At 41.8% G+C, this 26,804-nt stretch overlaps 1 protein-coding gene across 1 annotated transcript in view; it reads left to right on the top strand.

The window, feature by feature from the left end:
* LOC106553417 (vomeronasal type-2 receptor 26-like) overlaps positions 1 to 26,804 on the top strand; it is a 65,789-nt gene that overhangs the window by 15,420 nt on the left and 23,565 nt on the right. Inside the window, exons 4-6 of the mRNA XM_087705367.1 lie at positions 7,571 to 7,862; positions 10,765 to 10,983; positions 21,805 to 22,023. Coding sequence (XP_087561493.1) covers positions 7,571 to 7,862; positions 10,765 to 10,983; positions 21,805 to 22,023 — 730 coding nt within the window. The remainder of the gene's footprint in view (positions 1 to 7,570; positions 7,863 to 10,764; positions 10,984 to 21,804; positions 22,024 to 26,804) is intronic.

Raw genomic sequence — 26,804 nt, 5'->3', positions numbered from 1 at the left:
TTCATCAAAATATGAAGAGCAACAAATATCATGAGGGGACTGGAGGCTAAAACATAAATAAGGTTTGCAGGAACTGGGTATGTCTAGTTTAATGAAAAGAAGGACTAGGGGAGACATGATAGCAGTCTTCCAATATCTCAGGGGTTGCCACAAAGAAGAGGGAGTCAAATTATTCTCCAAAGCACCTGAGGGCAGAACAAGAAGCAGTGGGTGAAAACTAATCAAGGAAAGAAGCAACTTAGAATTAAGGAGAAATTTCCTGACAGTGAGGACAATGAATCAGTGGAACAGAAGTTGCCTCCAGAAGTTGTGAATGCCCCAACACTGGAAGTCTTTAAGAAGATGTTGGATAGCCATTTGTCTGAAGTGGTGTAGGGTTTCCTGCCTAGGCAGGGGGTTGCACTAGAAGACCTCCAAGGCCCCTTCCAACTCTAGTATGCTATGCTATGCTATGCTATTCTATTCTATTATTCTATTCTATTCTATTCTATTCTATTCTATTCTATTCTATTCTATTCTATTCTATTCTATTCTTTCCTATCCTATTCTTATTCTTATTCTATTTTTATTTTTATTCTTATTCTATTTTTATTTTTATTCTTATTCTATTTTTATTCTTATTCTTATTCTAATTCTATGCTCTGCCTTGCTATGCTATGCTATGCTATGCTATGCTATGCTATGCTATGCTATGCTATGCTATCCTATCCTATCCTATCCTATCCTATCCTATCCTATCCTATCCTAAGAATTCATAATCTTTAGTCCTGTTTTAAACCAGCATTTTTCTCTCTGTTTGTTTTAAAACTGGCTATGTCCCAATATTGGAAGAACCAAGCCTCCACAGATCTCTTGTTTGGGTTTTTGCTAGGATTAAATATGAGAGTTTCTTCATAGCCAACAACCTAGGACAAAAGCTTCACAAAATTGCTTGGACTTCAAAACATACCAGAACACTTTTTTCTGACTCCAAATAGTTTAAATTAGTCTAACTAGTTTAAATTCTTTCCAAAATCTCAACATCTTTTTTGGATCACCCCATTTCTGAAAATGTTCAGAAAAGAGCAACAAAGATGATCAGGGGAGTGGAGTTATAACTGGTCTACCGAGAGAAGAACCAGGGATGCCATCATAGTAGTCCTCCAATACTTGAAAGTCTGTGACAAGGAAGAGGGGGACAAATTATTTATCAAAGTAGCAAAAGTCAGGACCAGAAACAATGGATGGAAACTAACCAAGGAAAGAAGCAAGCTAGAACTAAGGACAAATCACTTAACCAGTGGAACAAATTGTTAAAGGCTTTTAACAATAGCAATCAACAATCAATCAACAAAAGAGAAGTTGCTTTCAGAGGTTGTGGGAGGTTCATCACTGGAGGCCTTCAAGAAGAGACTGGAGTTTTATCTTTCAGAAATGGTGTAAGGTCTCCTCCTTGGGCAGGGGATTGGAGTCGATGACCTACAAGGTCACTTCCAACTCTTAATATGTTAAGAGTCTGGAGCACAATCCATCAGAAATAGTATAGGTCTCCTACAAGAGTACAGGGTTGGACTAGATGACCTCTAAGTTTCCTTACTTTCTATTGCTCTTACTCTGTTAAATTAGCATAACATCTTGAGAGATCTTCCAATCTACTACTTCTATAGGAGAAATTAATTTCTATTTTTACCTGCTAACAAGTATAAGTAAACCAGTTATTTGGAATAAATTTTGGAATGATTATTCAAATTTAATAGAATACCACTGATTGGCCTCTGGCACTATGCCCCTTTAGCACTCAATACTATCCAAAAAGCTGTGGCTCAGACCAAACTCCATCTTGTTTCCAGGGATTCCGTTTCATGTAGATCAAATACCCAGCTTCACCTTGACTCTCAAGCCTATCTGCACTAGGGATTAACAACAAAAGACACAAACATGTTTTTCCATTCTGGTGTGTAAATAAAAGTTATTGCTATGTGGATAGGAGAAGTCCTTTCCTTTGCAGTTATCATAAGAGTAATTCTTTATGTATCCCTCTGGATTTCCATCCTCAAATTATTCCAGGACAAAACCTACTTTGAAAACATGTTCCAAAATCTTCCACTAGGGGCAGGATCTGTCAAATTAGCTTGCCTTGTCTTGAAGAGAATCATTGTTGGCTTTGTTGAGACTCAGCTGTCCTCACTTGTCTCTGCTCATGCCTGCAATTCAGCTTCTGCATGAATCTTGGTTTCTGATTTAGGAGGGATAAGGATGACTGGGCTGCCTCTCCTGCTGCTGCTCTTCTGCCTCTTGCCTCCAACTACTGCTAAGAGGAAGCAATGTGTGTTGAGGAATGTGTTCAAGCCTAAAGGAGAAGATCACTATTACAGGCCTAGTGGTCTCATTATTGGTGGGAATTTACCTTTACATAAAAGTGGGAACTTTTATGTCTTCCAGGGTCCCAAATTTTCAGAAGGAACCATTCGGGCTTGGTTTTTATACTTTGTAAGTTTCACCTGATAGGGAAAGATGCATGAATTATTTGTTGTGTTCTGGATTCAGGGCCTCCATTCAGGAATCCTTGTTCCACTGTTCTAATGTCCTAGTCTAGTTCTTGTCTTTGATCATAAAACAGGATGAATTCTCAATTTTTTTACAACTCTATATCAGGAACATGAGAGACCATATAAAAAATGAGGACGGAACAACAGATTTGAAACTGCTGGCCTAACTGTCTGGTACTGTTCCCAATAGTCTGGTATTGTAATTACCAGTTTTGTATTGTGGTGACTGGATTTGGTCATCACCTTAGTAAAAAGATTTTGAGACTCTAGAAAGCATGCAGAGAAGAGCCACAAAGATGATTAGGGGGCTGGAAGCTAAAACCTACAAAGAACAATTATAGGAATTGGATATGCCTAGTTTAATGAAAAGGACTAGAAGAGACATGATAGCAGTCTTCCAGTATCTCAGAGGCTGCCACAAAGAAGATGGAGTCAAGTTGTTCTCCAAAGCTCCTGAGGGCAGGAGAAGCAGCAATGAGTGGAAGCTAATCAAGGAGAGAAGCAACCAAGAACTGAGGAGAAATTCCCTGACAGTTAGAACAATTAATCAGTGGAACTTTCCTCCAGAAGTTGTGGGTATTCCAATACTGGAGGTTTCTAAGAAGAGATTGGAAAGACACTGGAATGGTATAGGTTTCCTGCTTGAGCATCAGATTGGACTAGAAGACCTCCAAGATCCCTTCCAACTCTGTTATTCCGTTATCCAGGACCAAATAGGAAAAATCCCAATATTGGAAGAACCGAGCATCCACTGTTGCTTTGTTTGGGTTTCTGCTAGGATTAAGTCTGAGAGTTCCTTCACCTCCAACATCCTTCAAGCACTAGGACAGAACCTTCACAGAATTCCTTGGTCAGGAAAACATAGCAGAACATATTATCCGAGTCCAACTAGTTCAAATTAGTGTAACATCTTGGGAGATCTTCCCACCTATTTTCAAGTTGTATGGGAGAAGTTAGTTTCGTTTCTTTTTTAAATAAATTTTATTCATAAACACTTTTTTGAAAAACAGTGCATTGTCAGGGTAACATTGATATACATACTAATAACAATAATACTGATACAGTAACAATACTAATAAGATAACCAAAAATAGCTTTTAGCTAAATTTCTTTTTAAAGTACATATTATCATTATTTACTTTCTTATCTTCAGTACTAACATTTATGATCTTACATTTCTTTTATTCCTACCTCTTGCTTCTATCCATTTATAGAATTTATTCCAAATCCCATCATAATCTTGATCTTCTTGATCTTTAATTTTAAAGGTTAATCTAACCATTTCAGCCCCATTCTGCAAAGTCTTCTAGACTTGGGGTGTAGCATGAAGGTTCCTATTGCTCAACACTCCCCAGGATCTGCTTGTCAGGTTTCAAAGCGCACTTATACTGTTGCAGCCAATGGTGGGTTCCTACTGGTTCGTATTGGTTCGGCCAACTGGCAGGGGATTGGCAGCCTTGGTCGCCAGAACCAACAGTGAACCAGGCCTGCCAGACCCTCAAACTGGTTCTCTGGGTGCCACCATAGTCACCGCCATCCTGTTTTTTGCTTCTGCACATGTGCAGGACAATTTTTATTGCACTGTGCATGCAGGCGTGGTGCGCCCACAAGCAAATCAGCAGTAGTGACTTCCGGAACCCTCCCCTGATCTTAGCCATTATTGCTTCTCAACTTGCCACAAAACATGGGGGGAGGGGAGGGGAGATTGGGATGTCAGTTCAAGCCAACCACAAGAAACAAGGCCTTGAAGACAGACTGGTCTCCACCTGGGGTTGACAGAAGACCCCGGCTCTGCCCCTGCCTCTGACCTGCTTCCTCATCAGAGGCTTCCAAAGGCTCCAAATTCAGCCCAGGCTCCCCATCCCCCTCCTCCTTGTCTGCTGCTAGCTCTGCTGTCAGCCAACAAGCCACAAAACCAGCACCAACAGTTAGAACAATTAATCAATGGAACGGCTGGTTTCCATGAGTTGTGGGTCCTTCAAAACTGTAAGTTTTTAAGAAGGCAGCAGGCAACAATGTGCGCATGCATGGCTGGTGCATGGAACAGGCTGGCAGCGCAGTGCATTCAAGAAGCGGAAAGGCTCTGGTAATTTATGCTTGCACAGCCTCCTGCACAGCCTGCACAGCCACCGTCTTTTTTTCAGTGCAAGGAGCCTCCAGCCGCGCCAAAGAAAAGAAGAGGCGGCTGCATCTCACAACAAGGGGGACAATATGCCGGTTGGTGGGGAGCCCAGCATTAATGGCTCAGCCCTGGCTTGACTTCCCTGGCAGCCAGCCACCCTTGGAAGGTAAGAAGGTGTTGTTTGGCAAAGGGAGAGCGGGAGGCCTTTGACAGATTAGGCCAGCCTGGGCAGAAAATAGGTAGAATAGAAATTCAAAATTGTTTCCAACCAGGTTCTGTGGGTGTGGCTTGGGGGGGTCATGTGGGTGTGGCTTGGGCATGGGCATGAATGATGTTGAGTTGACCACACCCACTCAGTCGGAAGACCTGACCACCAAGCCCCACCCACAGAACCAGTAGGGAAGAAATGTGAATGTCACCACTGAACATCACCAACAGTTGCAACAATTAATCAATGAAACGGCTTGCCTTTATAAGTTGTGGGTCCTCCAACACTGGAGGTTTTTAAGAAGAGACTGGAGAGTCATTTGCCTCTGTAGGGAATTAGCATCCACCCTTCTCCTAGGAAAATGAGATATTTCAGGAGATATTAAAAGGACAGAATATTTCCTATTAAAAAGAGGCAGAAATGCCCCCCCCCATTGTCATTGGGCCATTAAGGCCTGAGCCCATCTATTCTACATAACAAAGATCTACCCCCTTCAGCATCAGGGTGATGGGATTAAGACATGGTCCTCGGAACATGATAGTATTAGCCGTCTACCCACCTAGCAATAGAACTCACCACATGGCACCTGGGGAGATTACATCATCCACCAAGATTCAGCCAGGCCTGGGATATAGACAGCCCACAAAGTTAGCTAACACACCCACCCCCCCCCATCCCCTGGGATCCTGACAGCCAATGGGATACATTTCTTGTACAGGAACAGGAAACTCTAAGGAGGGGCCCAAGAGAGGGTATAAAACTCAGGGTCTCTTGGCATCTCTTCTCTTTTTCTTCCAAATCTTCAAGGCCCCTTTTCCCCAGGACCTCAACTCATGTGGTTCTGTCCACTATCAATCAAACTTATTTCCAAGCAACTTCCATGAATCCAGTGTCTTTTCCTGAACCCAGAAGGACATTTCTCCCAACACACCCAACAGGCTTCAGGCACTGGGATAAAAGTTTGACAGCCCTACTTGATCAGCAAAATATAGCTGAACACATTCTCTGGGTCCAACAAGTTTAAATTACTGTCGCCTCTTGAGAGATCTTCCTACCTGTTTTTAAGTTCTATGGGAGAAGTTTGTTTCTAATTTTACCTGCTAACAATTATAAGTAAACCAGTTCTTTGGTATAAACTTTGGAATGGTTTTTCAAACTTACTAGAATGCAACTGATTGTCCTATGCCACTATGTCCCATTAGCTCCCAATACTGTCCAAACAAACTATGGCTCAGGCTAAACTCCATTGTGTTTCCAGGATCTCAGTTTCATGTAGGTCAAATACACAACTTCACCTTGATTCTCAAGTCTATCTGCATTAGGGATTAACAACAAGAGACACAAACATGTTTTCCCATTCTGGTGTGTAGTTAAAATATGTTGCTGAGTGGATAGGAGGATTCTTTTTCTTTGCAATTATTATAAGAGTAATTCTTAATGTTTCCCTCTGGCTTTCCGTCCTCAAATTATACCAGGATAAAAACAGTTTTGAAAACATGTTCCAAAGTCTTCCACTAGGGGCAGGTTCTGTCATCTTCTCTTGAAAAGAGCTCATTCTTGGGTTTGTTGAGACTCAGCTGTCCTCACTTGTCTCTTTGCTTATGCCTGCAATTCAGCTTCTGCATGAACCTTGGTTTCTGATTTAGAAGGGACAATGACTGGGCTGCCTCTCCTGCTGCTGCTCTTCTGCCTCTTGCTTCCAACTACTGCTAAGAGGAAGCAATGTGTGTTGAGGAATGTGTTCAAGCCTAAAGGAAAACAGCACTATTACAGGCCTGGTGATCTCATTATTGGTGGGAATTTACCCCTGAATATTCGTACATCCTCTAAGGACTTACACTTTCAGAAAGATCCATTTGGGCTTGGTTTTTATACTTTGTAAGTTTCACCTGGCAGGGAAAGATGCATGAATTCTTTCCTGTGTTCTGGATTCAGGGATTCGTTTTTAGAAATCCGTAGTCTATTTTTGTAATGTCCTGGTGTAGTTTCCGTCTTTGATCATAAAACAGGCAAGAATTCTCAATCATTCTAGAACTCGATATCAGGAAGATGATAGACCACATAAAAAACTGAGGAAGGAACAACACATTTGAAACTGTGCTGGCCTAAAACAAAGTTGACATGATGTTAACTTGGACAGAAAAGCATAGTAGAAAACTCAAAGAAAAGCTTTCTATTTTTGTGGTATTGTAATAAGACCAAGTGTGTATTGTGGTGATCAGTTCTGATCATGACAATAAAAAAAGACACTGAGATTTTGGAAGGCATGCAGAGAAGAGCCACAAAGATGATTAGGGTCCTGGATGCTGAAATTTATGAAGAATTGGGTTATGTCTACTTTATTGAAATGCAGTGTTAGGGGGGCACATGATAGTATTGTTCTGATATTTGAGGGGCTCCTACAACAACAAAGGCAGCAAACTATTTTCCAAAGCAGCAAGGTGAGAAACAATGGCTGGAAACTTACAAGGAGAGAAGCAAGTTGGAACAAAGGAGAAATTTTCTAATGGTGAGAGCAATCAACCAATGGAACAGCTTGCCTTTCTCCTTTGTCACTAAGCCATACGATTCTAATCCAAGAGCAGCTATTAAAAAAAACACCTCAATAAAATCTGGGATTTGTTATTCCAAACAGCATCAAATATGGCTAGGCAAATTTAAACCACACACACATTTTTCCCTGTAATGCTCCCAATGTTTTCTTTACTATAGATCCATACTCAAGAACTACCAGCAGTTTCTTGCTTTAGTGTTTGCTGTCACACAGATCAACAAAGATTTGGTTCTCCTCCCCAATGTCACACTTGGCTTCCAGATTTGTGACAATTATCAGTCTGAGAGAAGGATTTCTGTAATCAGCCTCTCCTTTCTCTCCACATGGGGCCAAATGGTTCCAGGGTACAAATGTAACAGGCAGGACCCTCTGCTCTCTGTCATTGGAGGTGACCACGCCAAATCCTCTAGGCAGATGGCCTCCCTCTTCAGCATCTACAAGGTCCCACAGGTAAGGGAGCTTCATTGGATACAGTATGGAGTACACAAAGAACAGAAAGATACACAGAGGTCAAGGATGAAAATGGCATTGTTGAAGGGTATATACTTTGGTTGAATTCATTTTTATAATTTATATTTCAAGATATATAATACCAACAGACAAAAAATGAAATAATTCTGAAATATTGTATTGCTAAGAAGAATTAATTCCTGACTTTCATAAAAGCATAGCCACAATTTCCCTGCAATTTATTACCCATATCAGGTTGGCAATTTCTTCCTTTGTCTTCAGACAAGTCACAACCACATAAAGTACCTAGCTAGCAGCTCTTCCAAGGAAGGGGAAAGGCTTAACCTTGTAAACTGAAGTCTGCCTGAATGGTGGGTTAAAAAAAACCCCTTGCAGCAATGACCCCTAAAGTCATCAGTAAAGTTTAGTTTGTCTTTGAAAGAGGACTCTCTCTTCCTCCAGCTCGGTGTTGGCTTTGAGTTCTCTCAGGGGGAGAGAAGCATTTATCCTTCCTTCTTCCGCATTAATCCCAGTGACTTTCCGGAGTGTGTGGGCTTAGTCCAGCTGCTCCTGCATTTCCACTGGAACTGGGTTGGGCTTGTGACCTCTGAAGATGACACTGGAGGACAGTTCATCTCATCTATGATGTCAATGTTCAAGGAGAAGGAGATCTGCCTGGCCTTCACTGAAAGGTTGGACGCTGATGACATTATTGCTTTAAGAAAACAATTAATGGTCAAAATTTTGTTTAAAGCTGAAGTGATTCTTCTGTTTGGAGACTCCGGTGATATGGCAAATTTTTTGACAGTTCTGAATCTTTGTGTAAAGTACAAAAAGATATCACTTCAAAATGTTTGGATCCTAACCTCTCACTGGAAATTTATTCTGGTTGGGGATCCTTCTCAAGGTTTAAATAATTTGCATGGGGCTTTGCAGTTTAAGGACCAGACTGGCAATGTCTCAGAATTCAGCGACTTCCTCCTCTCTTTATACCAGTTGATCAAAGAAGAGGCCAGCTTTCTCCTGGATTGGTGGGAAACACTCTTTGACTGCTATATCCCCAAACCAGGCAAGATCCCTCCAAAAGGGGAACAACCATGTACAGGAAACGAGAATTTTCAGGATATTCCAGATTTTATTTTTGAAATGAGCATGACAGGTGAAAGTTACAATATCTACAATGCCATTTATGCTGTGGCACATGCATTGCATGCAATTTATGGACCAGGAGGACGATCAGCCATGCTGAAGCTTGGAAAGAGGATCTCAAATGTTCAGCCATGGCAGGTAATCTCTGTGATATTTTATCCAGTCCACAGATCAAAATAGAGGAAACTGCTTCTCATGTGTATTTCTTGAATTACTGATGAACTATCTCTATACTGTCTCTATATCACTGCATCTCAAAACAAATTAAAACAGCATTTAAAAAAAACCCTAAGAATTAATTATAATGTTTTGTTGATAGAGAGAGCAAAATAGAAGTAACCTAAACCAGTTATACATATCAACAGTATAGGAAATATCTTCATGTATGGTTCTGAAAGTTCCCTGAGATTCATGGGGTGACCAGGGAGGAAATGTCAGCCTGGAACAAGAGGATAATTTGGGTGCATTTGTTCCAGATGCCTCCAGGACAGTTGAGGTCTTAATGGGCAGTATTTAATCTGAATCCAACCTGCAAAAAGATACTCAGCTCAGTTAATTTTCATCTTCTTTTATGTTTCTGTGAGTTAGGATCCTATATGACCTCACAAGATTGGTCTTTAGTCCATTCCCCTGCTCAAGCAGAGGACCCCATTCCATTCCAGACAAATGGCTTTCCAATCTTTTCTTCAGGGTCGGAGAAACCCACAACTTCTGGAAGCAAGTCATTCCAGTAACTAATTCTTCTCACTCTCAGGAAATTTCTCCACAAAGAGGAGGGGATCAATTTATTTTCCAAAGCACCAGAGGGCAGGATAAGAAACAATGGATGGAAACTAATCCACCTCCTGCCAATTACCTCCCTGCGACCAATTAGATCTCACAGATTGGGCCTCCTCCGTATTCCATCGGCCAGCCAGTGCTGGCTGGCAACTACAAGGAGGAGGGCCTTCTCAGTAGTAGCCCCGACCCTTTGGAACGAACTCCCCATGGAGATTCGTACCCTCACCACCGTCCAGGCCTTCCGCACAGCCCTTAAGAACTGGCTAGCCCGTCAGGCCTGGGGACAAGGATAGTTGCCCCTCCCGAATGATGAATGTATGTTGCTTATTACTTTTATTATATGTGTCTATGTCATTGTTTGTATTTCCCCTCCCTGATTTTATGTGAGCCGCCCTGAGTCCACTCAGGGAAAAGGGCGGCCTACAAATGTTAATAAAAATAAAAAAACAAACAAACAAACAAACAAACATTAATCAAGGAGAGAAGCAACCTGGAATTAAGGAGAAACTTCCTAGAGAATACTAGAGAAAGTCTGCAGAATTATGGACTCTTCTGATATAAATTATGTAACCATTCAACAAAATGCAAAGTGGCTTATATAGAAGCCACTACATGAAATTTAAAAATATACTGTACAGCCAAATATCACATGAGGAAAACCACACAATAAAAATTTAGAATGTGGGCTTAACTTTTTTGTTTGCAACTAATTCTAACTTTGGTTAAAACCTGTGGAAGCCGAAATATAAATGTCCAATTATAAAGAGAATCTTGTATTGTTATATCAAAGGAGCCAAATATTTGGTGTTACTCCTGATTGCTCACATTTCAACCAAGGGACCAACTCTTATTTTTTAAATATATACCTGTTTTCTATGATGATGGCCACCACAAAGTCTTAGAAGCCATGATGTCTCATTTCTGCCTTTCAGCTAATTGCTCCAATTTCAGAAGATCTTTTTTTTTGTTTCAGATACTTGACAATTTGAGGAATGTCCACTTCAACAACAGTGCCGGAGATGAAGTCTCCTTCTCACAAAATGGACTGAGAACTGCTCGTTATGATATTGTCAACTGGGTTGTCCACCCCAATAAAACTTTAGTACCTGTGAAAGTTGGGCACAAGGATCCCAGGGCTGCCCCAGGCCAGGATTTCTCCATTAACTCTGATGCGATCAACTGGGCCTCAAAGGTGAGTTGGAAGAAAATGTGGCAAATTCAGGAAGAGAATCAGTTTTTCCTGGCCTGGGGATGCCGAACATCCTTCTAAAGTAAAAACAGGTCTATTGAATCCAAAAATACTCTTGGCTTTGGTGAATTATCTGCATTTGAGGTTAACACATTTTAGGTCAAATTTGTAAAATGTCAAATAATGGGTGGGAATCAGAAGAACTGTTTGAAACCTGCTAGAAGATGCCCTTTTGCCAGGTGAGATTTCAAGTTATGACCGCGCTAAATGAATGCTACTTATGTCTGGTTTTCAAAATAATGGCCATTGGAGAACCCCTGAAATCACATGATGAAATAACACTATCTCCAGTCTCTCTCTCTTTTTTTCTTTTAGAAGGTGCCCTTGGCCAGGTGTGGCAGGAAGAGGTGCCAGGCAGGAGAGAGGAGAAGAGTTCCAGAGGGTGAGCCAGTTTGCTGCTACCAATGTGCCCCTTGTCCAGAAGGAACCATCTCAAATCAGACAGGTAGAGCACTTCTCAAATGCAGATCTTCCAGGATCTAGGAAGTCACTGAGTAGATAAAGATGTTAATTTTGTCATTTTTGTTGGGAATAAACTACATTAGGGTATTCATACTTTTCAGTCAGTTTATGGATCTGAGCTGTCCTGCCCTGTCAGGCTATTTTTCTGCTCCTTAATAATGTGCCGCAGGATAGTTTTAGAGTACAGTGTATCGGTCCCCTTCCAGCCTTATCTCCTGTCACATCCCATCAGGAAACCCTTCTGCCAGGTCTGTGAAAGAGTGGCTTATGTGAGTCAAGCTTTAGCACTCATTATTTAAGGTCTCCTTCGTTTGTCAGTATTTTCCATCTCCAACAGAATTGATACACCCGTTAGAGAATGAGGGGATCCATCCATCTATGACTGATAGCTGCCAAGAGTCACCTTATATGAGAGGGGAGGAATATAATACATAATAATAAATATTAACCCTTAATAAAGAATAATCCTTTCCTGAAAAAAAGTCTGAATGAGCAGATTTGAAGTAGAAAGTAGAGAAGCCGAGCCTGTCAATCATGAGGAAATCAGGAAATTCAGGAAGTTAAATACAAATTCAGTGGAACTCAAGATGGTCTGGACTTAGATCTCTTGTGGGTGTGAAGGGACTCATGACTGATGATGTATTCAACCTCAGGCTGGCCATATTCAAAAGAGTCAGGGGGAACCAACAAACAACGTGCACACAAAATACTGGATTTCTGGCAGATTCCTCTATTGTACCGGGGTTCCAGTTTATAGTGGAAAAGGAAAGTGTATAATCTCTCTCACACAGAAAGCCACATCAATAACAAGTTAGCAGTGACTGGAGATGGTCTTTTCTTTGTCACAAACACTGACCATGCCAGCTGGAACTGAACAGATCCTACTCTAAGGCTTACCTTTCCCCAGGATCATCCTGAATGAAGGTTAATTTTTCCTTTTTGATGCACCATAAACTGCACTGTATCACTACCAGCATCATTTGTGGTTTGGCCAGAGCAAAAAGGGGACAGTCATGTCAATCCTTGGGGAGGGTTAATGCTCATGACAGATGAAGCTGAAATCCTTAAGCAGAATTCTTAATTTCAGATGCAGCCCTCTGTGACCCTTGCCCAGAAAACCAATATCCCAACAAGGAGAAGGACCACTGCATTGCCAAGAAGATCCACTTCCTCAGCTATCAAGAGACCCTTGGATACACTTTGACTTCTCTAGCTCTTTTCCTTTCTCTGATCACATCTGCAGTACTGTTGATTTTCCGTAAACATAATGAGACGCCGATAGTCAAGGCCAACAACCAAAATCTCACCTACATCCTCCTGGTTTCTCTCCTGCTCTGCTTCCTCTGCTCTTTCCTCTTCATTGGTCGACCTAAAAAGTTTACCTGTCTCTTGCGACAAATTACCTTTGCCATTCTCTTTTCTCTTGCAGTTTCCTCTGTGTTGGCAAAAACTGTCATGGTCGTTTTGGCCTTCATGGCCACCAAGCCAGGGAACAAGGCAAGGAAACTCTTAGGAAAACCACTGACCAACTCCATTATCTTAGCCTGTCCCCTAATCCAAGCAGTTCTTTGTGCCACATGGCTGGTAAGATCTCCTCCATATCCCAACATGGACTTCCACTCCTTGGTAGGAGAAGCCATCTTGGAATGTAATGAAGGCTCGGCTTGGATGTTTTATACTGTCCTTGCCTACCTGGGTTTCCTTGCCCTTGTGAGTTTCATGGTAGCCTTTCTGGCTAGGAAACTGCCCGACAGCTTTAACGAAGCGAAGTTCATTACTTTTAGTATGTTGGTCTTTTGCAGTGTTTGGATCTCCTTCCTCCCCACCTACCTGAGCACCAAAGGGAAGTCCATGGTAGCTGTGGAGATCTTCTCCATCTTGACCTCTGGGGCTGGTCTCTTGGCTTGCATCTTTTTCCCCAAATGCTACATTATTCTACTGAGACCCGATCTAAATTGTCGAGAGAATATAATGAGGCACAAAAATCTCTGATTTATATGGGCCTGGGAACTTTATTTTTACTTTGGGAAATTTTCATACCTGATGTTATTTCTGATGACAATGTATCTGTTAATCAGCAACAATCATCTTGCCTTTCATTTTACGTAAATATCAATTTTTTTTCCAAAGATGTCCCACGATCAGCTTAAAAAACTTTAATATTAAAGATGTGGATATGAATTTCTAGAATGCCCATTTGTTATTTATTTTAATCATATGAGTTTTTAAAAAATATTCTCATATTGTCTTTATTGTCAGTGTTTTTAAACATGATTGTTTGCGTGCATCCCTGATATTTTCCTGAGTTCCTTACTTAGTATTTCATTTCATTGATTATTAGATGGTTGTAGAGTTTTATTATGTATTAACATATTAGGGAAAGAAACTTTATTAATAAAGAAAATCATAATAAAGAAGAATAAATAGAATAAATCATGACTTGTTCATTATAAAATAGGGTAAAAGACAAGATTATATGTTGTTCTTTTGTTGTTTAACAACTTAAAGATAAAAGTACAGAAAATGCTTAGACATTTGCTATTTGAGAAGGCAATTGACTGTGTACTTCTATATGAAGACGATGGTCTCAGGACTCAAATCATTTCCACCAATATTCCAGAGATTTGACATATACAGACTTGTTTTATGTATTTGAAAACCAATATATCAAACACCAAGATAATCGTGTCTGATAGAGAAATGGAGTGGCCAATCAAGGAAAATATTTGTATGTGTGGTCCTTTGTGCTCTCTGACCTTGGTTGATTTCATGCAGACATTTTTTTAATCCGAACTAGGTAACATCATCAGTGTTAAGGTTGATGAGCTAGCACTGATGATATTACCTAATTTAGGTAATGAAATGTCTGGAAGAAAGCAACCAAGGTCAGAGAGCACCAATGACCTTCAAATGGAAGGATTTATAAGAAACCCTTATCAGAGAGAACCGATCTACTCCCAAGGTCTGCCTAGAAAAAATCATGCTAAGTTTAGGTGGATGAATTTGTGTACCATGAGAGAAGCATAAACATTGAAAAATGGCTGGAAGAATTATGAGATGTTCAAACATTTGTAGAAACATTGTTGATAATATTCGGTGAGGAATGAACTTTAATTAAAAAGCCAATGTCATTAAGGACATTTGCTTAGAGGGAGTTGATGACACCCCCCCCCAAAGAACCTGAAAGAAGGAAAGGGAATTATTTGGATTTGTTGGAAATAATGGAGGTCTATAGAAAGGAAAAGTAGACTGAATGGGGCTGATTGAGATTAGTTTTTGCTAATCTTCTTTTGTTCACTTGTAATTCAAAACAGTCCACAGTTCACTAGAAAAATAACTTTAGTACCAATAAAATTGAGACCAAATACATTTCAGAGAAATTGTTCTGCAAATAGATTGGGGAACATGGGAGATCTCAATGGAAGCTAATTTACAGTATAGGGTCCAGTGGTGGCATTCAAATTTATTTACTACTGATTCTATGAGCATGGATTGGTTGGCATGGCAGGGGATGGATACTGCAAAATCCCCATTTCCTTCTATCAGATGGGACTTGGAAGGCAGAGAACAGATGGGGGCAGGGCCAGTCATAGATGGTATCTACCGGTTCTCCAAACTGTACAAAATTTCTTCTACTAGTTCTCCAGAACTGGTCAGAACCTGCTGAATACCACCTCTGATAGGGCCCGCATGAGAAAAGCAGGACCTGCGTACGTTTACACTCTTCAATTGTAACCAAAAGTGGACTGCTATTGCAGACATGGTTTAATGTCAGACCTGCACAGCTTGGGTGTTCAGGAAAGAAAGACCCTCAATTCCACTTACAGTGAAACATATACTTTTACTGAAGCCAAGTGGTTACAGCATGGCAAAGCCCGATCTGAAAATTTCTCTCTTAGTCACAGTAATTTTCCTTCCCCCCATGTCCTGTCTCCCTCCCACAGTCATCCTGGTGATGCCCAATAAGTTTCAAATTAGGTGTTTTGGTAACAGTTCCACATTTTGACATCTCTTTTGATGGGCGATCCACATTCTATTCCCAGGCTTGTCACCTTGGATCTTTCAACCATTGTCTCTGGATGGCACCTCTGGTTCCTGTCACCCCCCCTTTCCCTATCCTCCCATTCCCCCTCCCCAGACTTTATAGCAGGATGACATCAATGCAAAGAGAAACAGGACTGAATCGGTTTGATGGCAGATCTGACAGCAGGGTTCTCAATGTTTATACCGGCACTCCATGGATCTAGTGGTCACGTTTATGGTTAGCAGTTTCAAATTATTTTTTACAAGTCCACTAAACTTCCCTGCCCTTATGAAATATTTTCTTACACTGTAGGTATGTGAGTCTGTAACAAGAACATTATTCTTATTCCAATTCTTTTTACTTGAGTTTATGTTAAGGTGGTTAAAAGATATTATCTGACTCTAATTTCATTAGTTTGGTCTCACCATTATTTCTTTTCCAAATAAAGTTTCCTGAGCTGCATTTTGAGGGCTACTCAGTCTTTCAATCAGATCAAACAACAAGGATCAAAACATGGTTTTAAATGTGGTTACTCAAAACCTTTAGCCATTTGACATTATTTCAACGATTGATAGTGTCTAGAATAAAAACAACATCTTTGGTAAACCTTCATCATAATTACAGAAATTCTACTCAAAAAAGATAATCACAAATTTATTCCTTCTCAGTAAGTCTATTTTCATTTCATTTCAAACAGGGACAAATTTATTTTGGAATGGGTTGGCATTTGTTAGTGTCACCTAACAAATTTACTTCACCTTATTATGTGATGTCTTTATCAACATTTCATAATCTTTACTCCTATTTGAAACCAGCTCTTTCTTTATTTTAATACTGGCTATGTGTCAGCATTCCAAATACCATGCAGAATTAAATCAGAGTCCAAGGCAGAGCTATCCTTAAAGTTCCAATTTAATAAGACAGTCATGTTGGCAGATCTTTGGGAATCCCAATTCTGAAAACTTCCTTGGATTCCACCCAGTTGAAAGTTCATGATCTTATCCCCACACCCATAAATCCATCACATGGGCCAATCTTCTTCAGCCACACTGGCATCTCCACCCAGCTGGTTCCAGTCAGATGCAGAGGTGCGGAGACAAAAGATGAGCTTGGCTTCTGGAAAGGAATGACAACAACACATTCCATAATTCTACTCCTTTCTATTCCCTCATCCCAATTACTACACTAATGAAACAGCGTAGTGAAATAATAGAAAGTGTGGCAGGCCAAAGATCCTAAAAGGAACATGACTACAGGCCTGGCACTATGTCCCAATATGGGGGGCGGGCAAGCATGTTCTGGTTTTTTCTAGGATTAAATATGAGAGTTTCTTTATATCCAACAACATTCAGGCACTAGGACAAAACCTTCAGAACATTGCTTGGACTGCAAAACATAGTGGAACATATTTTCTGGCTCCAAATAGTTTAAATGGACAGGAGGTTGGACTAGATGACCTACAAGGTCCCTTCCAACTCTCTTATTCTTTCTGTTAAATTATCATAACATCTTGAGAGATCTTCCTACCTACCTTCTTCTATGGGAGAAATCAATTTTTAATTTCACCCCCTAACAAATATAAGTAAAAGAGTTGTTTTGTATAAATTTTGGTATGATTGCTCAAACTTACTAGAATACAACTGATTTCCTTGTGCCACTAGGCCTCATTAGCACTCAATACTATCCAAACAAACTATGGCTCAGGCCAAACTCCATCATGTTTCCAGGGGCTCAGTTTCATGTAGGACAAATACCCAACTTCACCTTGACTCTCGAGTCTATCTGCACTAGGGATTAACAACAAGAGACACAAACATATTTTCCCATTCTGATCTGTAAATAAAATATGTTGCTGAGTGGATAGGAGATTTCCTCTTCTTTGCAATTATCAGAAGAGTGGTTGTTAATGTATCTCTCTGGATTTCTGTCCCCCAAATTATTCCAGGATAAAACCTGCTTTGAAAATGTGTTCCAAGGTCTTACACTAGGGGCAGGATCTGTCATCTTGTCTTGAAAAGAGCTCATTCTTAGGTTTGTTGAGACTCAGCTGTCCTCACTTTTCTCTTTGCTTATGCCTGCAATTCAGCTTCTGCCTGAATCTTGACTTCTGATTTAAGAGGGACAAGAATGACTGGGTTGCCTCTCCTGTTGCTGCTCTTCTGCCTCTTTCTTCCAACTATTGCTAAGAGGAGGAAAACCATATGTGTGTTGAGGAATTTGTTCAAGCCTAAAGGAGAAGATCACTATTACAGGCCTGGTGATCTCATTATTGGTGGGAATTTACACCTGGCAACTATTATGTCCTCCATTAACCCTGCCTTTCAGAAAGAACAATTCAAGCTTAGTTATAATGTGTTGTAAGTTTCGCCTGGCAGGGAAAGATGCATTAATTATTTCCTGTGTTCTGGATTCAGGGATTCCTTTCAGAAATCCTTGGTCTACTTTTGTAATGTCCTAATATAGTTTCTGTCTTTGATCATAAAACAGGCTAGAATTCTCAATCATTCTAGAACTCGATATCAGGAAGATGATAGACCACATAAAAAACTGAGGAAGGAACAACACATTTGAAACTGTCCTGGCCTAAAACAAAGTTGACATAATGTTAACTTGGACAGAAAAGCATAATAGAAACTCAAAGAAAAGCTTTTTATTGTATGGTATTGTAATAAGACCAATTTTGTATCGTGGTGATCGGTTCTGATCATCACAATAAAAAAAGACACTGAGATTTTGGAAGGCATGCAGAGAAGAGCCACAAAGATGATTAGGGTCCTGGATGCTGAAATGTATCAAGAACAGTTACAGGAATTGGGCTATGTCTAGTTTATTGAAATGCAGGGCTAGGGGGGCGCATGATAGCATTGTTCTGATATTTGAAGGGCTCCTACAAGGACAAGGGCAGCAAACTATTTTCAAAGATTAGAAACAATGTTTGGAAACTAACAAAGAGAGAAACAACTTTTAAAAAGGAAGAGATTTGAAAATGGTGAGAGCAATCAACCAATGGAACAGCTTGCCTTTCTCCTTTGTCACTAAGCCATACAATTTTAATCTAAGAGCAGCTATTTTAAAAAAACCTCAATAAAATCTGAGATTTCTTATTCCAAACAGCATCAAATATGGCTAGGCAAATTTAAACTGCTGGCACATTTTTCCCTGTAATGTTCCCAATGCTTTCTTTACTATAGACCCATACCCAAGAGGTACCAGCAGATATTTGCTTTAGTGTTTGCTGTCACACATATCAACAAAGATTTGCTTCTTCTCCCCAACATCACACTTGGCTTCCAGATTTGTGACAATAATCAGTTTGAGAGGAGGATTTCTTTAATCAGCCTCTCCTTTCTCTCCACATGGGGCCAAATGGTTCCTGGTTATAAATGTGACAGGCAGGACCCTCTGCTCTCTGTCATTGGAGGTGACAACCCCAAATCCTCAAGGCAGATGGCCTCCCTCTTCAGCATCTACAAGGTCCCACAGGTAAGGGGGATCCACTGAATATGGAGTAGACAAAGAACAGAAGCACATACAGAAGTCAAGGATGAAAATGATGTTGTTGAAGGGGATATTTTATAGTTTAATTCATTTTTATAGTTTATGTTTCAAGATATATAACCCCAACAGAGAAATAATGAAATAATCCTGAAATATTGTACTTGACAGGAAGAATTAATTCCTGACTTTCATAAAAGTGTAGCCACAATTTCCTTGCAATTTATTACCTGGCTTCTGACATGTCCAAACCAGGCAAAGTATCGAGCTAGCAGCCCTTCCTAGGAAGGGAAAAAGCTGAAGCTTGTAAATAGAAGACAGCCTGAATGGTGGGTAAAAAAAAACATGCAGCAATGACCCCTAAAATCATCAGGAAAGTTTAGTCTGTCTTTGAAAGAGGATTCTCTCTTCCTCCAGCTCGGTGTTGGCTTTGAGTTCTCTCAGGGAGAGAGAAGAGTTTATCCTTCCTTCTTCCAGATTAATCCCAGTGACTTTCCGGAGTGTGTGGGTTTAGTCCAGCTGCTCCTGCATTTCCAGTGGAACTGGGTTGGGCTAGTAGCCCCTGAAGATGACACTCGAGGACAGTTCATCTCATCTCTGGTGCCAATGCTCAAGGAGAAGGAGATCTGCCTGGCCTTCATTGAAAGGTTGAAAGTTGATGGAAATATTGATTTAATAAAAGAATTAATTGACAAAATTGAATTGAAAATTTTATTGAAAGCTGAAGTGATTCTTCCGTTCGGAGACTCCAAAGATATTGCAATTTTTTTGTCTATTCTGAATATTATTGTAAACTCCGTAAATATACCACTTCCAAATGTTTGGATCCTAACTTCTCACTGGAAATTTTCAATGATTGGGGATACTTCTCAAGGTTTAAAGAATTTGCATGGGGCTTTGCAGTTTAGACACCACACTGGTGATGTCTCAGAATTCAGCCACTTCCTCCTGTCTTTATACCAGTTGATCAAAGAAGGAGCCAGCTTTCTCATGGATTGGTGGGAACAAATATTTGACTGCATTATCCCCAAACCAGGCAAAGTCCCTCCAAAAGAGAAAATACATTGTACAGGAAATGAGAATTTACAGGATCTTCCAGATTTTCTTTTCGAAATGAGCCTGACAGGTGAAAGTTACAATATCTACAATGCCATTTATGCTGTGGCACATTCATTACATTCAATTTATGGAGCAGAAGTCCAACCAGCCATGCTGAAGCTTGGAAAGAGGATCTCAAATCTCCAGCCATGGCAGGTAATCTCTGTGATATTTTATCCAGTCCACAGATCAAAAGAGAGGAAGCTACTCATGTATATTTGTTGAGTTACTGATGAACTATCTTTATACTATCTCTATATCATTGCATCTCAGAACAGATTAAAACGGGAATTATTTTAAAAAAATAATTATAATGTCTTTTTGAAAGAGGGTGCAAAATAGAAACAAAGGAAACAAAATCAGTTGTCCATAACTTCAGTAGAGGAAAGATCTTCATATATGGTCCTGAAAGTTCTTCAACAGTTCACTGAGTTTTACGGGGTTTCCAGGGAGGAAATGTAACCCCATAACAAGATGATAATCTGGATGCATTTGTGCCAGGTGCCTCCAGGACAGTTGAGGTCTTAATGGGCATATTTGCAGAACCTCCTTATTTTCCCTCAGTATTTAACCTGAATTCAACTCAGCTCACTTAATTTTCACCTTCTTTTATGTTTCTCTGAGTTAGGATCCTAAATGACCTCACAAGATTGGTCTTCTAGTCCATTCCCCTGCTCAAGCAGAAGACCCCATTTCATTCCAGACAAATGGCTCTCCAATCTTTTCTTGAAACCTCCAGTGTTGGAGCACAAACAACTTCTGGACGCAAGTCATTCCACTAATTAATTCTTCTCACTCTCAGGAAATTTCTCCGCAAAAGGGAGAGGGTCAATTCATTTTCCAAGCATCAGAGGGCAGGATAAGAAACAATGGATGGAAACTAATCAAGAGAGAAGCAACCTGGAATTAAGAAGGAATTTCCTAGCAGTGAGGGCAATTAACCTAGCTTGCCTTCAGAAGTTGTGGGTGCTTCATCACTGCAGGTTTTGAAGAAGAGACTGGACGTTAAGTTGTCTGAAATGGTATGGGATCTCTTGCTTCAGAAATGGGTGGACCTTCAATGTACTTTCCAGCTCTATTCTGATTGTAACCTTTGTTCTATATTGTTTCTCACCTTGGTTAGTTTCCATCCATTGCTTCTTGTCCTGTGTTCTTGGTGACATCAGACTTCATCAACCTAAGTCGACAGAATAGACTCAAAGTGGACCTAATGGGTTCCTTGTCTGAAATTACTCAAAATGTTCTGCATTGTTCTGGCTAAACACTGGACCTCTCTGGGCAGTGAAGGGAGAATTCAGGCCAGGCACTTCATTGCATTTGACCCCACTTGATCACATCTGGTTCCTGCATTATTTTCTCTTGGATGATCAACTAGAGAAAGTCTTAAGAATTGTGCACTCTTCTGATATCAATTATTTAATCAATCAAAAAATGCAGTTGTTATATGGAAGCCAAAATATAAAAGCCCAATTATAAAGAGAAACTTTTGCATTGTTACATCAAAGGAGCCAAATATTTGGTGTTACTTCTCATTGCTCAGATATCAAAGAAGGGACCAACTCTTATTTTTTAGTTATATACCTGTTTCCTAAGATGATGGGCAGCAAAGAATTATAGAAGCCATACTGTCTCACTTCTGACTTTCAGCTAATTGCTCCCATTTCTGAAGATCCTTTTTCTTTCAGATTCTTGCTAATTTGAGGAATGTCCACTTCAACAACAGTGCTGGAGATGAAATCTCCTTCTCACAAAATGGACTGGGAACTCCTCGTTTTGATATCGTCAACTGGGTTGTCCACCCCAATAAAACTTTAGTCTCTGTGAAAGTTGGGCACAAGGATCCCAGGGCTCCCCCAGGCCAGGATTTCACCATTAACTCTGATGCGATCATCTGGGCCTCAAAGGTGAGCCGGAAGGAAATGTGGTGAACTCAGGAAGAGAATTACTTTCTCCTGGCGATGCTGAACATCCTTCTAAGGTCTATTGAATCTGAAAGGACTTTTGGAATTTGGTGAATTATCTTCATTTGAGGTTAACACATTTCAGATCTAATTTGTGAACCGTCCATCAGTGGGTGGGAGTGGGAAGAACACTCCTTGAAACTAGAAGGCTATTTGATCAGGCAGTGATTTTCATGGACCATTCCTGTTCAGTTGGATCTTCATCATTCTTTCTTTTAGAAAAGCTGTAGCTCAAATTAACAAGCCTTCCTTTGCACACAGCGGTTCAAGATCCAAACCTTAGATATTCTCAACAGCAAAATAGGAAATGAATAAATGAAGTATGTTCATTGCACAGACCATATCATACATTTCTTCTTTTCTCTTTCAGAAAGTGCCCTTTGCCAGGTGTGGCAGGGAGAGGTGCCAGGCAGGAGAGAGGAGAAAAGTTCCAGAGGGCAAGCCAGTTTGCTGCTACCAATGTGTTCCTTGTCCAGAAGGAACCATCTCAATTCAGACAGGTAGAACACTTTTCAAATGCAGATCTTCCAGGATCAATGAGGCCATTAAATAGAAAAGATTTTTTTTTCACTTTTTGTTAGGATTGACCTACTTCGGAGATTTCATATCTATCTATCTATCTATCTATCTATCTATCTATCTATCTATCTATCTATCTATCTATCTATCTATCTATCTATCTATCATCTATCTATCTATCTATCTATCTATCTATCTATCTATCTATCTATCTATCTATCTATCTATCTACCTACCTACCTACCTACCTACCTACCTACCTACCTACCTACCTACATATATACATATATACATACATATATACATACATACATACATACATACATACATACATACATACATACATACATACATACCATGTTTCCCCAAAAGTAAGATAGGGTCTTATTTTCCTTTGACCCCCGAAATATGGCTGTAGCCTTATTATTAGGGGATGGGTGGGGCCGTGAGACTCCTCTTCAGTTTCTGAAAAATGTCACCACCAAGCAAGCAAGTGAATCTGGCTGGTTATGATGGCTTGGCCTCATCAAAAAGGAAGAGAAAGAGAAAGAGAAAGAGAGAGAGAGAGAGAGAGAGAGAGAGAAGGGCAGGAGAGGAAGGGAAAGAAAAGTGGTGATTGGGAAGGTGCAGCTTAATGGGATATTAGATATCCTGCAAGGGACATTTCTTGCCCTGGGACATTTTTCCCCCTCTTCTCCTCCTCCTTTTCTTTTCTTTGCAAAAAGCAGAGTCACGCCAGCTGGACAGGGCAGAGAAGAGGCGGAGGGTGTGCTTGGGATGGGGGAGGGAGACTGCTGACAAAAAAGAGGGAAGGAAGGAGGGAGGGCTTTGACTTTTTCAGCGCCTCTCCCCTTCTCCTTTAACCTCCAAGCTTCCCCACTTGTGCAGCCTCCTCTTCCTCTTCCTCCTCCTCCTCTGATAGAGGGGAATAGATGATATTTGCAGCTACTTGCAAGGGAGGCTCTGAACTCCTCGGAAAGCCGCCCGGCTGCTCCTGGACGTGGTGACAGCTGTCAGTCAGTGCAGAACACCCCACATCCACCAAAGTTGGTTCCCAAAGCAAGGAAAGCTGAAAAGCCTCACCGCTGCCCGCTAAGAACCACAGCGATCACTGTCGGAGCATTCAAAACCCGGTTCCCAGAGTGAAAGCAGTCTCCCTCTGTGGGAGCAGCGCTTTCCAAAAGGCACCGAGAGGAAAGGGAAGGGCGAGCGACTTCAGCGGCCGTTTGGGAACACTTAACCAACAGGTAAAAACACAACCTGGCTGCCCGACATGGCTGCCCATGTCGTCGGAGAGCTAGAGCCTTTATTAGGACTTATTTAGTGGTGATACGGGCGGCAAAATGTGCTCATTTTTCCGCTCTTATTGCGTCCGCAGAATCTCGCCCAGCGACCCTGTTTAGGATAACCTGCTCCCTCCTGAAAGGGGAAGACATGGGGGATGCCTTACAGGGACAGGCTGAGGAATTTGCTCAGTTCCTGTCAGATAAAGCCGCTCGGATTCGGATGGACCTGGACTCCATTTGGACGGTACCAGCCGAGATGCTGGGAGAAGGTGCCGGGGGAAGGCCTTGATCGGATTTCTTGGAGCGAGTTCCAGCTGGTCGCTCCTGAGGAAGTGGACAAGGCCATGGGAGCGGTGAGTACCTCCACCTGCTTACTGGACCCATGTCCCTCCTGGTTGGTCTCGACCAGCAGAGAGGTGACATGAGGCTGGCTCCAGAGGATTGTTAACACCTCTCTTCAGGAGGGATCTTTCACGTACCCTCTAAAGGATGCAGTGGTGAGACCCCTCCTTAAGAAGCCTTCCCTGGACCCAGCTATCCATAATAACTACCGTCCAGTCTCCAACCTCCCTTTTTTAGGGGAGGTTGTTGAGAAGGTGGTGGCCTTCCAACTCCGACGGACCTTGGATGAAGCAGACTATCTGGATCTCTTTCAGTCGGGTTTCAGGCCTGGTTACTGCACCAAAACTGCTTTGGTCGCACTGACCGATGATCTCTAGCGGGCCAGGGATAGAGGACATTCCTCTATCCTGGTGCTTCTTGACCTCTCAGCGGCCTTCAATACCATCAACCATGGTATCCTTCTGCGAGGGTTACGAGAGGTGCGAGTGGGAAGCACCGTCTTGCGGTGGTTCTCCTTTTACCTCTTGGACAGGTCAAAGTCGGTGTTGGTCAGAGGACAGAGGTCGACCCCTAGGCCCCTCAAATATGGGATGCCGCAGGGCTCGGTCCTGTCCCCCCTCCTATTTAATATCTACATGAAGCCACTGGGTGAGATCATACGCCGGCACGGGATTAAATATCATCAATATGCGAACGATACTCAATTGTATCTGTCCGCCTCGTGCGAACTCAGCGAAGCGGTGGAAGTGATGTGCCAGTGCCTGGAGGCTGTTAGGGTCTGGATGGGAGCAAACAAGCTTGCACTCAATCCAGACAAGCCCGAGTGGCTATTGATGTTGCCTCCCAAGGATAGTCCAGACATTCCATCTCTTAGCCTGGGGGGTGAAACCCTACACACCTCAGAGAGGGTCCGCAAGTTGGGTGTCCTCCTGGATTCACAGCTGACGTTAGAACACCACCTGTCAGCTGTGACCAGGGGGGCTTTAGCCCAGGTTCGCCTGGTGCACCAATTGCGGCCCTACCTGGACCGGGAGGCAGTTCGAATGGTCACTCATGCCCTCGTCACCTCAAGGCTCGATTATTGTAATGCGCTCTACATGCCCCTGAAAAGTGTTTGGAGAATACAGTTGGTCCAGAATGCAGCAGTGCAAGCGATATCGGGTGTACCTAGATACACCCATATTACACCTATCCTCCGCGAGCTGCACTGGCTTCCTATTGGTCTCCGAGCTTCAAGGTGCTAGTTATTACTTTTAAAGCCCTACATGGCTTAGGACCCAGCTGGTGGGGCAATGAGGACCCAGACTGTGGGGGCAATATGCTGACTCTGTAAACCGCTTAGAGAGGGCTGAAAGCCCTATGAAGCGGTATATAAGTCTAACTGTTATTGCTATTGCTATTGCTATTAGGACCCGGCTATCTGAGTGACCACCTTCTGCCACATACCTCCCAATGACCAATAAGATCTCACAGGTTGGGCCTCCTCCGGGTGCCATCGGCCGGACAATGCCGGCTAGTGACCTCTCGGGGGAGGGCCTTCTCTGTAGCTGCTCCGGCCCTATGGAATGATCTACCCATAGAGATCCGGACCCTTTCCATTCTCTCAGTCTTCCAAAAAGCCACCAAAACCTGGCTGTTCCGGCAGCCCTGGGACTGTTGAACAAGGCCCAGCTGCACTTAGGCGGATTGTATAGATGTGTTGTTTTAAAATTGTATTTTTTAATTGTATCTTTCTATTTTTAACTTTTAATTTTTTTTTACCTTGTCTTGTAAGCTGCCCAGAGTCCTACGGGATTGGGCAGCATACAAATCTATTAAATTTCAATTTCAATTTCAATTTCAAAGGAGGCATGGCACCTGTTTGGCGTGGGCTTTGCCAGGCAGCATCTCAAGAAGTTGATGAGCCACATGGAGAAAGTGAGAGAGACAGAGGGGTTGGGGATGGGGTCGCAGGGCTGTTGGGTTTCGTTCGCCGGACTTCTTCTGTATGACCATTGGGGGCGACATGTGATGGGCAAAGCACATCGTTTTTCTGGAGCCTTGCTAACCTTTGGGGGCAAGTTTCCTCCCCCGCTTCTCCCTCCTGGAGGTAGTGGAGGGCAAACAAAGGGCTGCACCCACCTGAACTCCGACCCCAAGTTGCTGCAACCATCCAACACAGGACCGAAGGAAACGTGACACATATGTGCACACAAAAAAAATCACAACCCTCTCCTTTCACCCCACTTCCCCCCGCATTACCCCCTCCTTTCGTATTTGGTGAACTCCTGAAAAGCCTGCTGTCTCTCGTCGTGCATGCAATTAAGTGGTTGGGGGGGTGTCTTATTTTAATCCATGTGCTGAAAAGTCCGACTGGGCTACGTATCAGGACATGTCATATTTTGGGAGAAACATGGTACATACATATATACACACATACAGGTAGCCTTCAACTTATGACCATAATTCCCAAGATTTCTTTTTTTAAGTGAAACATTTGTTAAGTGTGTTTTGCTCTGTTTTACGACTTTTCCTGCCTCAGTTGTTAAGCAAATCCCTGCAGTAACATGGTTATTAAGTGTATCTGGCTTCCCCATT

Source organism: Thamnophis sirtalis, unplaced genomic scaffold, assembly GCF_051295495.1.
Source record: "Thamnophis sirtalis isolate CommonGarterSnake01/CBP01778 unplaced genomic scaffold, rThaSir2_p1.2 scaffold_1, whole genome shotgun sequence".
Taxonomy (NCBI): Eukaryota; Metazoa; Chordata; class Lepidosauria; order Squamata; family Natricidae; genus Thamnophis; species Thamnophis sirtalis.
This window is presented reverse-complemented; position numbering and strand designations above follow the sequence as displayed.